The sequence below is a fragment of the Pelodiscus sinensis genome, chromosome 1, assembly GCF_049634645.1.
Source record: "Pelodiscus sinensis isolate JC-2024 chromosome 1, ASM4963464v1, whole genome shotgun sequence".
Lineage (NCBI taxonomy): Eukaryota > Metazoa > Chordata > Testudines > Trionychidae > Pelodiscus > Pelodiscus sinensis.
This window is the reverse complement of record NC_134711.1, coordinates 13785518-13800925: the sequence shown is the minus strand read 5'-3', so window position 1 is coordinate 13800925 and position 15408 is coordinate 13785518. Positions and strand designations below refer to the sequence as shown.

The window sequence follows — 15408 nt, the reverse complement described above, 5'->3', positions numbered from 1 at the left end:
GTCTAGCCCAGTATCCTGTCGTCTGACAGTGGCCAATGCCAAGTGCTGCAGAAGGAATAGAAAGAACAGATAATCATCAAATGATCTCGCCCCGTCACCTATTCGCATACAGGGGGTCTGGAACAATTTGTACAGGGGGATGCTGAGAGCCACTTGCCAAACTGCAAACCCTGTATATGATTGACACCAAGTCGGTGAGCATGGCTGCACCCCAGTACCCCTACTTCCAGCCCTTATGTTCCCAGCTTCTGGCAAACAAAGGCTAAGGACACCATCTCTGCCCATCCTGGCTAATAGCCATTGATGGTCTAGGCCTTCAGATGGAAGATCGTAGTGTGATCGTAGTTCGTTGTACTAGAACAATGGTGTACTTATGTTTATGGATAAACAGCCATTATAGAAGATAGTTATTTTGTGGCTGGTTAGAACAAGAATAATGTAAAGCAATAATTTCTACTGTATAAATGCAGTAGGAGGGGTCGTTTCAAACTTTCTTTTTATTATTTTTCCTGCATATAACTTGTATCATTAGCTGCTTATGCATCTTGAAGGGATTCATGATAGATAAAAAGGAAGTGCTGGTCTTTCAAACATACAGAATTTCCATTGATTATAAGATTAGTAAGGAGGAATAATACTGCGAGAGATTGCAGAAGCTAATGCTACTGTTTAATTAAAACCTATTAGAATGTTAATACAGTACCGTTTTATAAACTTAAGGTAAAACAAAGCCCCTGGGATTACAGCAAACACAGATTTTTCTTTTCAGTGATTCCCAAAATACGGTGATTAAAAAAAGCATTCTTACCTGTTTACAGGGCATAAATTCCATTCAGCCTAAAGTAGCCTGATTTATACATGTCTCAAGCACCTAATTTTGTCTGCACTTTTGTGTTTTAAATCCAGATTTTTGCCACACATGAAAATGCCTCAAAATACAAAGCAAAGCAGTGGCCTAAGAGAAGCTCAACCCATTCAAATAGTCAGGGCAAATAATATACAAGGAGGGCTTGGTAGAGTAGATTCCTCAGTGGGATTCATGACAGGGCCAAGATCTTGGCAATGCGGTTGCTTTTTTGGTGTGCTGTGAACGGCTTAATCAGCAAATAGGTAACTTTTTAGTTCACTTGTCTTACATCTAGATGTAGTGACGGTTGTACATGTAAGATGGGTAGAGACCGTCGTAGTGATATTGACGCCATTGCTCGATCTGTTCCCGGCTTCTCTCCTGCTGCTCTGTAGATGGGGAAACGAGACATTGTGAACTGTGATGCCTTTTCTGATAGCTAACTGATCTAATGCTAAGTGGGCTAGCAGCACTGAAATGATGGCAAGGACTTGGTTGTCAAATTCTGTCAAATTGTGTGTGGCATATAAAGGGAGACTGTGTTGTAGTTTAGTCCCAACAAACTTCCCCAAAGACTGAGGGTTGGGATGTGGGCATCTGACTCATTATAAGTACAGCTGTCACGTGCAGCGTTCAGATCTGAATCTTCGCTTTGTGTCGCGGGTCCACCTCCGATTTGTGCGCTTTCCTCATCCCCACCTTTCAGCTGGATATAACCTCCCCCTCCCCAAACAACCAAATGTTGATGCGAATCTCATTCCAAAGCACCAACTTGCACCCATTTTCATGATATATCAGTGTGAGGTGTCACTCAAATTGATTGACAGTAGGTGCGCCAGGATAGATGCCCACAGAGAGATTTTTTTCAGGGTTTTCTTGCAAACATCTAGCCAGCTCAGTTTTCTTGAAACAGGGTCTGGGTTTGTTCAGAAGGTTCATGAACACCAGCAAACCTTGCACCATTCAGAAATTCTAGATCAGGAGTGGGCAATAATTTTTGATGGGGGGGTGCCACGCCAAGATTTTGGAAAGTGGTTGAGGGCCATACTCTTCCATGATATTAATGGCGATGCGGGGTCTGGGATAGAGGTTGGGTGCAGAAGGGAGCTTGGAGTAAGGGACTGGGGTGCAGGAGGGAGACTGGAGTTTGGGAGGGAGCTGGGATGAAGCAGGCGGTTGTGACGTAGGGCAGGGGACTGGGGTGCAGGGGTTTGGGATGTGACCTATGGTAGGAGGGGATTGTGATCTGGGGCAGGAGCTTGGGATGCCAGATCTGGGAGGGGGTATGGGTGTAAGAGGGGGACAGAGGGTTTGGGTATATTGAAGGGGGGCCAGAGAGTTGGGGCCGGAAAGGACTGGGGGGGGGGGGGGGCGGCAGAAGCAGGCTGTGGCCAAGAGACTTACTTGTCAGCTGCCAAACTAGCCTGCCTGCCTGGCCATGTGCTTCGTGAATAACTGAGCCCAGGAGAGGGGGCGTGATTCTTCTTAGCTGGGAGTGAGCGAGTTGGGATGAAGCCTGTTATTCTGCCAGAAACCAGCCAATGGGAATGTGCTGGGGGCAGGGGGAAGGGGAAGGTGCCTAAAACGTCCCCCCTCCCCTGCAGTTTCAAAACAGAAATGGAGCCCTGCAGCTGCATTTCTGCACAGCTGTGTGGGGCAAGTGGGGGAGCCTGCCTGGGGCTTCCCGCTGCTTCTGTGGGCCGGATCCAGTGGCTTGGCGGGCCGGATCCAGTGGCTTGGCAGGCCGGATCCAGTTTGCGGGCCGTATTTTGCCCAGGCCTGTTCTAGATTATAACAAAAAGAGGTAAAGCACATGGGCCTCTGCCTTTTGTTGTGAATATTTTTTACAGAATGACCCTCTACCTATCTCCAACATAGACTGGATCCAGGGTTGCTATTTCGCTGTAACCTGCTTTGAGATCTCTGGAGGAAACGTGATACATAAGAGATAGGTATTATTTATTGTAATTGGAAAGGCAAATTACTTTGTCAGTGTTCTCCAAATAATAGCCTCTCATATTCTATAAATGTGTCTTTATGATTGTTCTGGCACAAAACCAAAAAAGTAATGACGATGAGGCAATACAAATAACTAACGCCTTTGGGTGAGTTCTTACCATTACAATAATTTCCCTCTTTTAGAAGGACGTACAGCAGAGCTACTTAGAATTAGTCTTGGAGAGCAACCCTGATGTGAGGTTTCAGAAATATTTATTATGCCATCAAGGGCCAACCAGTCCCTTCCGTTGCTGTCTTCACCTCTTATCACTTCACTGAACAGTCATCCCACAAATGTTTTCCCTACTCACTCTACAGCAGGAACCAGCTGAAACAGTGTAAGGCCACTTGGTCATTTCTTTAGAAAGCTCTGGAATGAGTTCTTACTGCAGGTAAAGTCTCCACTATACAGAAAAAGCACAGAAGAGCCGCTGAAAGACCATTGTCATAGTGCCATCCCCATCTCATAGTATCGCAAGTGCATCACATCAGAGCATTGGATTTACTTACTAGCGATGTAAGCGACTAGTCGACTAGTCACTCCCTCCGCCCTTGCTGCCGCTATCAGAGAGAGGCAGAGTAGCAGGAGGGGGTGGGGAAAGCCGGCTTAAAAGGCATAGCGGGGACCAGATGCTGCACCTCTGCTTTGTAAATGTATTAAGAGCCACCAGGCTCTTAATATATTTAAGAAGCAGAGGCACAGTGTGGGGACTGGGCACAAGTTGGGAATCAGCAGTCCCAGCTCGCACACCGCCGCCCCACTGCACCTCTGCTTTTTAAATATATTAAGAGCCGCCTGGCAGCTCTTAATATATTTAAAAAGCAGAGGCACAGCAACTGGGGCTGGGTGGGAGATGGGAATCAGCTGATTCCCGGCTCGCATCTGATCCTCCCCTCTGTGCCTCTGCCTTTAAATGTATTAAGAGCCTGACGCAGGAAAGATAAAAAATATGGGGCCTTTTTGTCTTGTGAAGAGAAGGCAGAGGGGAATATGTTAGCAATCACCAAATGTGTGAAGAGCTGGTTAAACACTGGAATAAATTGCCTAAGGGTATGTCTACACTAAAGTGTTATCTTATTTCAAAATAATGCATCTGCATACAAAATGCATTTCAAAATAGCATTTTGCTATTTCGAAATAGCGCGTCCACACTGAGTGGACTCTGAATCACATTTAAGGCCAGGCCGGAACCAGGTCTAGCAGGGCACCAGGTCAGGACTTACTGTGTGGGGCTGCTGCCTGAGGTTATCTGTGGTCTGTGCTTAAAGGGACCCCCCGGACAGCCAGTTCTCAGGTTTCCCTGTTTGCTTGTCTACCTCGATGAGGGATAGCAAAGCATTTTGTCTCTGCGTACTCTGATTGCCCTCACTCGGGACACCACAGTACTCAGCAACATGGAGCCAGAGGTGCCTTCCAATTCCGTATTCTATGAAACAGACATTGAGCAATTGTTCTTCCTGGCCACTGAAGGTTTGACAAGAAATAATGGGATTAATTCGCAGCCATTGAGATTTAGATTAGGTGTTAGGTAAAACTTTCTAACTCTAAGGAAAATTTAATTCTGGGATCGGTTTTCAAGTGAGGTTGTGGAAGCCCCATCACTGGAGGGATTTAAGAGCGGATTGGACAAACATCTGTCAGGGATGGTCTAGGTTTACTTGGTAAATGTCGGGCGCTGGCCTTGATGACCTTTTGAGGTGCCTTCCAGACCTACATTTCTATGCTATGCTGCTTTGCTTTTCTCTAACATTGTTTATCCAGGAATCCTACCATGTATTGGAAGTATTAATTAACCAGGCTCCATAGTTCCTCTTTGATGTAACCTAACGTTACAGATGGATAAAGTAGGCAAGTCACTCACTGCTCAATGTCACACAGCAAGTCATTGGCTCATGTTCTGTGCTTCTGTTCCAATGTTTAGAGCACAGGGCTGGGAGTCTGGTCACCTGTGTTCTATTCCCTGTTCTGCCAAAGACCAGCTGTTTGACCTTCACCAAAACACTTACCCCCACCCACTGTCAGTTTATCCACATGCGAATCTTTAGCTGAGGGATGCAGGGAAATTGCTAGTGAAATCTGTCACTCACCTTGCCTGTTCCATGATACCACATGCAGCCAGCATTTCAAACTACCCACTTTTCAGCCTCCTTGGGCTTTGTGTCATGATTCTCTTGCTCCACACGGGCTGCTATTGTCATGCACATTCCTCAGACAGAAGTGGTATCATGCAGGACGCAAAATCTCCATTGAAACCAGTGGGGTTTCATTTATATGGGAGGTGGAATGCGCCCAAATGATGGCTTCTCGGAACTGCGTGTGCCATGGAGGAGTTGCTGCTCATAGTGGCCAGCAGTGATTTTCTGAGCATTCTCAGCTGGCTGTAATGTATGGAAGTGAGGGACTTTTGGAGTTGAGTGCATGAGCCTCTATAGCTTGTGTTATAAAAGCCAGGTGGCTCTCCGCCAAGGCTGTAGAGCAAACTCATTCTCTCTCTCTGTGGCTGTGTCTAGACTACATGCCTCTGTCGGCAGAGGCATGTAGATTAGACACATAGGCAAGGGCAAATGAAGCCGCGATTTAAATGATCGCAGCTTCATTTACATTTACATGGCTGCCGCGCTGAGCCGACAAACAGCTGATCAGCTGTTTGTCGGCTCGCGCGCTAGTCTGGACTGCCCCTGTCAACATCAAAGCCCTTTGTCGGCAGCCCCGTTATTCCTCGTGGAATGAGGTTTACCGGGGCTGCCGACAAAGGGCTTTGATGTCGACAGGGGGAACGTCCAGACTAGCGCGCGAGCCGACAAACAGCTGATCAGCTGTTTGTCGGCTCAGCGTGGCAGCCATATAAATGTAAATGAAGCCGCGATCATTTAAATCGCGGCTTCATTTGCCTTTGCCAAAACAACAAATCTACATGGCTCTGTCGACGGAGCCATGTAGTCTAGACGTACCCTGTAAGCGGTCTCAGTGCCACCACATGGAACAGTGCACCACACTTAGTGGGTGTGTGGGTTACAGAAGCAGTGAGGAAACGCAATCCAAGAGATACTCTGCATTCCTAAAATCCCTTGCTAATAAACAGAAGCCCTGTTCCAGCATCCCCTTTTCATCTCAAGGCAATATATAAAACCTCATGGGAATGATTTTCACAGTGGCTGCCCCTTTAGGCAGGGACAGTAAAGAGATGCCACAGAATCACTCTTTGGCAATACATACCTGGTCCTATCTAGAATTAGAGCATCACCAGTAGCTGGGGATGTCCATTGTATAGTACATGGGAGAATGCTGAACCATATTGGGAATAAACAATGTGAAAGCCCCTCATTTTTTGAGGAGTAACATTAGTTCGGACTAAGGGCTTTAGTCCGAACTAACGCGTCCCGGCGCGCACTTCCTGGTTCGAATCAGCTGTGATTCGAACTAGCGCGCCGGCGAGATCATGTTAATGGAGCTCAGGATATTTAAATCCCCGCTTCATTAACTACTTTGGTTGTCTCCATTTGCATCCCTAGTTCAAACTAGGGATGCAGTGTAGACGTACCCTAAGGTAGCAGCCACAGGACTATCCATTGTTTCTTGAGCAAAGAATTTGCTTGTGAGTTGTTAGGGGCAGGGACTGTAATTTATTGTGTTTGTACAGCACCTAGCGCAATATGGCCTTCAGGTGCTGCTACCGTATCAATGTTAAATAACAGTAATAATAATAACATCCTGCCAGCCTCCTAAAACATGGGTTCCCAACCTGGGGGGCATGCCACCCCTGGGGGGAGTGAAGAAATTCCAGGGGGGGCGCGAGGCAAGCCAGCTCCACCCCTATCAATCCCCCGCCCTAAGTTTTGTTGCTATATTTGTGTTTTGGCCCTGGTCAGGTGCCTTTTTTTTTCCTCAACAAGTTTTGCTGCTATTGGAGGGAGGGGGCGTGTGGGTGTCTCAAAAATCAAAAAGGGGACGTGATACTGAAAAGTTTGGGAGCCACTGCTCTAAAGTTTCACATGTTGTTGGGGTTTATTTGTTTTTTCTGTTCTTACCTTTACGTTCCTCCTTGACAAAATTCTCAAACTCGTTCCTTTGCTCATCAAAGTACTCCCTTCTTTGCTCATCAGCGATCAGCATTTGCCGGGTCTCCGCTGCGTAAAAAATGTTTATCGTATCAGCAGCAAAGAAATCTTAAAAAATCAGAGCATAGCTTTTGTCTTCAAAACCCCATGAATCTGATTAGCACCCGCATCCAGAGATTTCACTAGAGGCATAGTTGCTAAAGGCCTTGTTTACAGTAGGCTCTCTAAGAACTAGCTGTGATCAGCATTTCTTTATCCCATTGTGCGGATAATGAAACAATTGAGGCTAGTAGAGAAATTACTAGCTCCCATGTTACGCCTTTTAAACTCCATTGATAAAACACAGGTTGTTCTAATTCACAGGCGGCTCTAATTTAGTTTGGTGGATAACAGGTAGCATATTTGTCCAATGAAAGAAACATAGGGGTCAGGGCATCTTTCTAAAACTTCAGGCTACAGAGGAGGGAAGATGCACCGGAAGCGTCCCCAGTATGCCTCACTTCTGATCTGCTGAGCACACTGCCTGACAGAACCACGTCTGGACATGCCCAGGGTATACTCTTCTGTTCATGCTAAATATTCCCATAGGATTAGTACAAAGAACATCAAGTTCCTCTAAACCGATAAGGGTATAATTGGAATTGTGCAGTGATGAAAGGCTGGCAGTGTTACCCACAGTGCCAGCTGATGCTAGTGTTTGACAAGAACGTCCAGACTATCTGGAGTGGGAGGAAACTGTTCTGGTTCCCATCAGCCAGCGCCTGATTATATCTCTCTCTGAATGTAATGCTTTGTAGAACAAACCAGTGCTTGTTTGAAGGAGGGAGAGTAACCTAGTTTTCTGCCATGGTAGCATGTCGGTGTGAACCCATATTCCACAGCCGCTGTTCAGAGGCACTTCATCACTTAATAGTAAAGGAAGTGCTTGGCACTTAGCCCTTTGGGTTACAGGACACAAACATCATGAACCTGTTTAAAGTATGAAGCACTTCCTGCCCAGCCCATGTGTGCTGCACAAGGGGAGAGGGGAGGCCAGCAATAGTAAAATCATAACTGGGGCCCAGTATCGGAGCTACAGCTGTCCATCACCAGCTCACTAATGCATGGAAGGATAGATGGAGATTACGGATGAAACATCCTGTTTAACCTGTTGACCAATTAAAGGGAGGTGGGGTAGGTGGTGCCTAGGCCCACTGCGGACAGAGGCTACTCCAGACGCCAGAGCAGACTCTGCCTGCAGGGAGTCCGCCACAGAGAGAGGCTGCTTTATTAAGCGTTAACCAGTTAACTGGTTAAACATTCACATCCCTAATAGAGATGTGGGTTCTTGGTTGCAATCAATTAAACAGGAAGGATGTACAATGACTCTGTGAATTCTGGCTAGACTTGGTTAGGGAAGAAGTTTTTCAGATCAGCTTTACTACTGCGAAGCTCTGTATCTCAGCCTGATCCCATACTGAACATCAGGCGGTCTTTCTACGGACCACCAGCCAGCCAGCCATGATGACAAAATGGGTGCAGGAGGGGTTGGGGCTGTGGGTTCTGGCTGGGAGATAGGGTGCAGGAGCAGGTTGGGAGTAGGGAGTCTAGGAGGGAGGGACAGTCCAGGAGCAGGGTGTGGATGTGGCATCTGGGAGCAAGAGTGGGTGCAGAAGGAGTGTGGGGCTGCGGGTTCTGGACATGAGGTAGGTGGGGCTCCCAGGCACCTCCCTCCACAGCTCCTATTGGCCATGAGTCCTAACAATGGGAGCAGTGGATAAAAACCTTCAGGTAAGCAGTTTCCTGCACTGCTATTCCCCAGATAGAGGTGTGTGTTTGTGTGTGGGGGGGGGAGGGGGAGCAACAGTACACAGAGACATGTTTTTCCTTTGCAAGTTGGATATGGCCCACAAGGCTCACTCCCTTCTCCCCCGCAGCGGGACGCTGACACTAGCACTTCAACCTCGCCGGAAGGAAGGGACTGGAATGTCAGCGCAGGCTCCCCGCTGGAGTGGAGGGGGCAAGCCTTGAGCCCACCTTGCAAGAAGGACCACCTTTTGAGAACCGCTGATCTATATGCTTATTACTCAATTGCATGGACACTCCCTGGTCATTAGAATGTAATTAAATATCCACAGTTAACAATATTATGCAGGAATCCCATGATATTTGTGCCCTATATTTTAAAGAGTTACCAGTTAAATCAGCCTCTTGAAGTGAGCGAATTCTCAGACTATTACTGAAAGGTTAACTTCTCTCCCAAGAGCCTACCTGAAGATTAGTTGACCCGCGGGACAGCTACATTCACAGACTTGAGGCTGTTATCCTCTCCTGTGCTTAATCAAGCAAGCCATGGGAGGAGTTCAGTTGCATTTTCCATCCCATGTGGAAATAGAAGGGTGCTGCAGATGCCAGGTGCATATTGCTTAATGCTACATTTGCAAATGTTTTCCAAGAAGAGCTGAAAACATTCATTCAGCGCCAGGCCTACCTCCTGCTTGTTATTTACCAGCTTTCCTAAGAGGACTGTGTGAAAGGAGCTGAGGAAAGGAACTAAATAAGTCCCTCTATCCACTGCACCATGCTGTCCTGCACCGCCTACGACAGCCTGCAGAACTCAGCTTGCCTCGCTATATCCCTCAGCCTTTGTGAACACCAAGGAATTCATACCCACTTCAGTTCTACTAGCCAGCTCCAAAAGAGATTTTGCTGATGAAAACTATTTCATTTTCCAAAGTTACCTCTTCCCTCATTTACAAAGATGCCAATGAACACATCTCATTTGGAGCATTCACTAACTCATCTCTTAGGCACACTCCCTAAATCTTCCAAACTGGAAGTCTGCAAAGTTCAATTTTTTATCTTTCTCTCATATTATTTTTATTAAATTTATTAAAATTTAAACCCCTTTCTTCCCCCCCTCTAATCGTTTGGTTGTGCCCCAAAATTGCTATTTGTAGTTATATTCTATAATTTAAATTGTAACTACGAAGGAACCTGTTCTGAGCCAAAAGAAACAACCATCATTTTGATCAGTGAATAAATCCTTTTAGAGAGGGGCAGGCAACACATGACTGTCTGAAGGGAAGCGGTAGATGAAAGAGGGGCAAAGAAAATACAGCTTTCCATAAACACTCCCGAACAGCCTCACCATTGAGCTCGGCTCTGGATTTGGTGGCTCTTTTGCCACGCTTTTTGAAGAAGTTAGAGGCATCTGATTCTTGTATAAAAATCTTCTTTTTCACACCTGAAGGCAGAAAGAGCTTGATCAGCCACAGAGAATAAATAAGGGCATCAATGTACATATGTGCCATATATGCAACTTTTCTCCTCCCCCCCCTCCACCTAAAATTTGCATCTCCACTTACTTTCCTTGTCTTTTTCCCCAGCGGCTTTCCCGGTGCCCACAGCAGCACTGTCACTTTCCTGAAGAACTGGATAACAAGAGTACAAATACTGACTTCAGTGAAGAAATGCAGCATCCCACAGGAAAAACCTCAAGCAGATGTTGAAAGCTGCTACCTGCTAAAACCCTAGAAACTCTGCAGTCCAATAACAACCTGCCTGGGAAATTCACTTTTAAACAGCAAGAACAACAGTACATTCAGCAGCTATATAGATACATCTGTTTGTCTTCCCAATTTTTATTTTTTAGGAAAATAACCAATTAACAAGCCCTACAAAGACATTTAGTCCACTTTATCTAATTATATTTTTAAAAATCTGTGTTTTCTCAATATATTAATCCTTTAGAAACTGTGGATGAGATTAGATTCTCATTCTTTCTCATGCTCATTTGACTAGCAATGTAGAAAATAACTGTGTCCTTACAAGATGTTACACTAACAACACGAGTTCAGATTTGTATCATTCCTTGCTAAAATTCTATTCTGCTTTTTAGCATTGTTATTACTCTGGATCATACATACCAACCAAGAGTACAAATGTTGCAAGGCAAGAAAGAAAAAGGATTTGTTTCCAGTTCATCTTTGTGGAGTTCCAGTTGATTCCTCAGAAAAATAGTGAATATCGCAACAAGTTTTTTGAGATCTGCCTACAAATTCCTCCTGTTAGCTGGAAAAGAAAGCAGGGCACTGGGATGTCACTGGGAGAAAGAGGAGGGGCGCTGGGTATAACTTCAGTTGGCTGCTCCTTGCTAGACCAAAGAGGTTTCAGGCAACTTGAAAACATCTAGATGAGACGTATTCTGTGCTCATCGGCATTTTGATGGAAATCAGAGTTACAAACGGACAAGCCATTGGGCCGGCCTGGCAGGGAGCTATTTATAAGCAAAAGATTACGACAGCATATTATTTTTGTTGGCTATTGTATGTCGTTTAAAATTCAGTTAAACTCTGAGAAAAGCACCTTTGCACTAGACAGATCTACTTTCTGCCTGCATCAGAGCCCAATCTAGTGACGTTAATGACTATAATAAATTCGTAGTGCTTTTTAACTTCTGGTAACCCTCCAGAGTCAGCACAGCTAAGAAAGAAGGAGCCAGATTCTATTGCTGTGGGTGGTTTACTAGCAGAATGGTTTATTATGTTCCATTCTTTTACACCTGTGCAAGTGCCCCTAAAAACCATGCCGCTGCACAGGTGTCACAGAGAACAGAAACATTAAGACGTGAGTTCTCAGTTGTACTAAGAATAAGAACGGCCATACTGGGTCAGACCGAAGGTCTAACTAGCCCCAGGATCCTGTCTGCTGACAGTGGCCAATGCCAGATGCCCCACAGGGAGTGAACAGAACAGGTAACCATCAAGTGATCTCTCCCTATCACCCATTTCCAGCCTTTGACAAGATCCCTTCACATCGAGCTGGCAGCATAAAGGAGCCTTACAATTGGTGTACAGGCAGTCCCCGGGTTACATGGATCCGACTTACATCGGATCCCTACTTACAAACGGGGTGAGGCAACCCCGCACTAGCTGCTTCCCCCCAGCAGACCAGGGAGACGCGAAGCGGCTTTTCTCAGCAGACACCTCAGCTTGAGAATAAAGGACTGAGGGAAGTGAGGTGTGGGAGAATAAAACTGAGCTCTGGAGAAATGTTTGGCTAGAGTTTCCCCTACAATATGTACCAGTTCCGACTTACATACAAATTCAACTTAAGAACAAACCTACAGTCCCTATCTTGTACGTAACCCGGGGACTGCCTGTATATTACATAGTGTCTGGAATTATATCCCTCTGATCGTCTGGAAAGCCATTAAGCATGTGCCCAAAGCTGGGAGCATGTAGCAGCAGCCCAGTTAAGCCTTGTTTATCATAAAAGCATGTCAAATATCAAAATCGTTTGGGTACTGCTGGGAGGAGTTTGGTTCCTTAATGGGTCTGATGCAGGTCAAGAGATATGATCTCATTTTAGAGAAGAATTTTTGGGAAAATTTGTGGCCCAGGTAACCAAAGTTTTAGGGTAACACTCTGTCTGATATTTGGATAGAATTGCCTGATTTCTTGAGGAACTCTAAAAAGATCTGCGTATTGCCTAGAACAGTGTTTCTGAAAGTGTTCCGTGAAATCACTTTCAGAAACACATTAACTGGACACACTGGTTTGTTTATTTACTGGTGCTGCAGCGATGGAACTTCGTGGCTCCCCATGGCTCCGTTTTGTCCTTTGCAGCCAAAGGGAGCCGCGGGAAGTGGCATGGGCCGGGCCACCACTTCCTGCAGCTCCCCTTGGCTGCAAAGGATGAAATGGAGCCAATGGGAGCTGTGAGGCTCCATGGCCACGGTGCTGGTAAATAAATAAACTGGGGTGGCCAATTACTGTGTTTCTGAAAGTGATTTCGTGGAGCACTTTCAGCAACATGATCTGTGGAAATGGCTTTCAGAAAATTACCTCCTAGAAACAAGACTGACAGATTTTCAGGCCAGAAGGAACCATTACAGTCGCCTATTGCATAACACAAGCCATAAAATGTCACCTAATGGTTTCTGCATGACGCCCAACTTTAGCCTGATATCTCTAAGGAAGACATCCAGGCTTGACTAACAGACTTGAAGAAGTGGAGAAAATAGCACATCACTTAGTAGGTTGTTCCAATGAGTAAGTACCCTCACTTTTAAAAATTTGCATCTCTCTTTCCCATGCTGAATTTGTCTAACTTCAGCTTCTAGACATTGGATCTTGTTATACCCTTGTCTGCTAGATGTAAGAGTTCTCTAGTAACAAATATCTGTACTTTCTGCCATATCAGTATATAAATCTATGTATAGAAGGAAATTGTAAATTCCAGAAATTAATTCTAGGAAGGTAGAGGGGAAAGCTGCAACATGATTTAAAGTCGAGAAAGATAGAAATTAAGTTAGTGGCATCAGTTCATAGCTCCTCTTATATCAGAAGGGAGCATAGAAACAACCTGATTGAAGGGAAAGGGGTGTTTTACATAGAAAAAGGGGTGAGCTCTCTCTTTCAGGGGTTAATACCAACAGGCAAAGATTCACACACTCTACTGGACAGTCTGAGGTTCAGAATAATTGTGTTGGCAGTAGTCAGGTAATGGAATATACATGACGGTGTGAAAATAAATAATGTGAATGCTGGAGCTGTGCTCCTGGCATAGTCGCCTGAGGACTCAGTGAATGAATGGTTTGTATTCTGAATTCCCTGCAGGCCTTGACATTCTGGCATGAATTGGGCATCACACATGTAGGTACTGTGTGCAAAATGGATAAGTCACCAGACCAGTCTGATCCTGGACCCCGTCTGCTTTTACTCATGATGAATTAACCACCATTAAAAAGAAAGGACAAATATCAGCGTTGTGTGTCCTTGATTAAAACGATGTGCTTATAAGCTATCTAAATAATTAACCATATAAAGTTATTCCATCAGGGCATGTTGGTAAAAACTAGGAATGTAAGCAACTAGTGATGCAACTAGTCACCTCCCTGCCCTTGCTGCCTCTATCAGAGAGAGGCAGCAAGGGGGGGAGCAGGAGCCGGTGCTGGGGGGAGCCAGCTTAAAATCCAGTTCCCCCAGCACCACCTCCGCGGAGGGGAGGGGAGGTAGAGGCACAGTGGGAAACAGTGCAAGCGGAGACTGAGTTCTGCTGCAATTCTGCTTTTGAAATGTACAAGAGCCCTGCATCCTGATTTCAGTAAAGGCCAATACCTGAAGAAGATTAAGAGCCAACAATGGAAATCGGAAAAGTTCAGAAATTCTATCCTTACATTCCAAAGCATGAGATGTTATTAAACTTATTATTTCATAAAGGAGACGCCATAACTAATGAGCATAAAGTTAGCAAGACAAGGCAGGTGAAATAATATTTTCACCTCTGTGTGGCTTGAAAGCTTGTCTATGTCACCAACTGAAGCTGGTTCAGTAAAAATATTACCTCACCCACCTTGTCGCTTTAATAGCCTTGGACTGACACAGCCACAGCCATGCTAAATAAAATTAGCAAGTTTCCCCTTACCCCCGCTCCGCAGAGTTGGCTTGTTGCCAGGGTCAGTAACTGAAAGGGAGGCTTTCAAGAAAACCCTGTGATTCTGGAGGAAATATTACTGGCGGTTCATCAGTAGCTGGTGCTCTTCCGTCTGAGTACTGATCCAACCTAGCAGCAGTGGGATCTACGCTGCTGGAGGTACTTTAGTTTTCTGGTTGCATTATTAAACAAAGTTCTTGATCGTTTGTCATTCTGAACTATTCCACGGTATATTTTGCAATAATAAGGAGAGTTAATCCATTTTTTTATACACTCAGATACAATGGTGATAAAATACCTGAACAAACAGATTAGATTAAATTCATTACATTCTGTTTATGTACACTCCTATAATTTCAATATTCTTCCTCACCTCTTCATCAGAATTGCATCACGCACCAGAAGTGGCTTAGTGACTTTTGTTACTAAGGATGAAAAACATTTTCTGTGGTAACTCAGGCTGTCTCTACACCGCAAAGAAAAGTCAGAAAAAGATACACAAATTGCAATTTGCGTATCTTTTTCTGCTTTTCTTTCGGAAGAGGCTTTTCCGGTAAAATTTAGAAAAAAACTCTTCGGCACATCCCTTCTTCTTTGTACAACAAGGTTTACAGGGATGGTGAAAGAATGCATCCACTTTTCCAAACATTTTTTGGGAAAAGCAGACGCGTTCCTTGGACACGGAGCTTATCCTGGAAAAGCTCTGCAGTCGAGATATACCCTCACCATTTAAACATGCTCATAATTTTTTAAGGAACTTTTGAGCACATTTTCCATTTTTGCTCTCCACCTAAAGGTAAACTTTCTTGGACAATTGAAGCTAAACTTACCTTCCTGCCTTCCTTTCTTCCTCCAGCACAAATGAAAAAATATTTAATAAAGAAAATGTTTTGTCCACATGAGTAGAGAAGAATTGGTTGAAGCTTGAAACTTGGCCAGGGCATAATCCAACTAAAGAATAAGATATTGTTTTATTTAATTTAACAAAGGTAAGCAGCTGCAGTATTGCCAGCCCCAAGTACAGGCAGTCCCCGAGTTACGCGGATCTGACTTACGTCGGATCCGCAGATACAAATGGGGATTTT

The 15408-nt window shown here is 45.0% G+C and overlaps 1 protein-coding gene across 2 annotated transcripts; it reads right to left on the bottom strand.

Moving 5' to 3' along the window:
- Window positions 1–485: 485 nt before the first annotated feature.
- Window positions 486–11523, bottom strand: UCMA (upper zone of growth plate and cartilage matrix associated). 2 transcript variants are annotated; one of them, XM_006117103.4, is made up of 5 exons: window positions 10813–11511; window positions 10252–10317; window positions 10035–10130; window positions 6875–6973; window positions 486–1236 (listed from the first exon to the last, which is right to left on the bottom strand). In XM_006117103.4, exons 1-5 carry the CDS (start codon window positions 10868–10870, stop codon window positions 1139–1141), a joined length of 417 nt encoding a protein of 138 aa, XP_006117165.2. In that variant the 5' UTR covers window positions 10871–11511; the 3' UTR covers window positions 486–1138. The 2 variants fall into 2 exon arrangements, with proteins under 2 accessions (XP_006117165.2, XP_075782139.1); XM_075926024.1 differs by lacking the exon at window positions 486–1236 and adding an exon at window positions 3115–3249 and having other exon boundaries at window positions 10813–11523.
- Between the last annotated feature and the right edge of the window lie 3885 nt (window positions 11524–15408).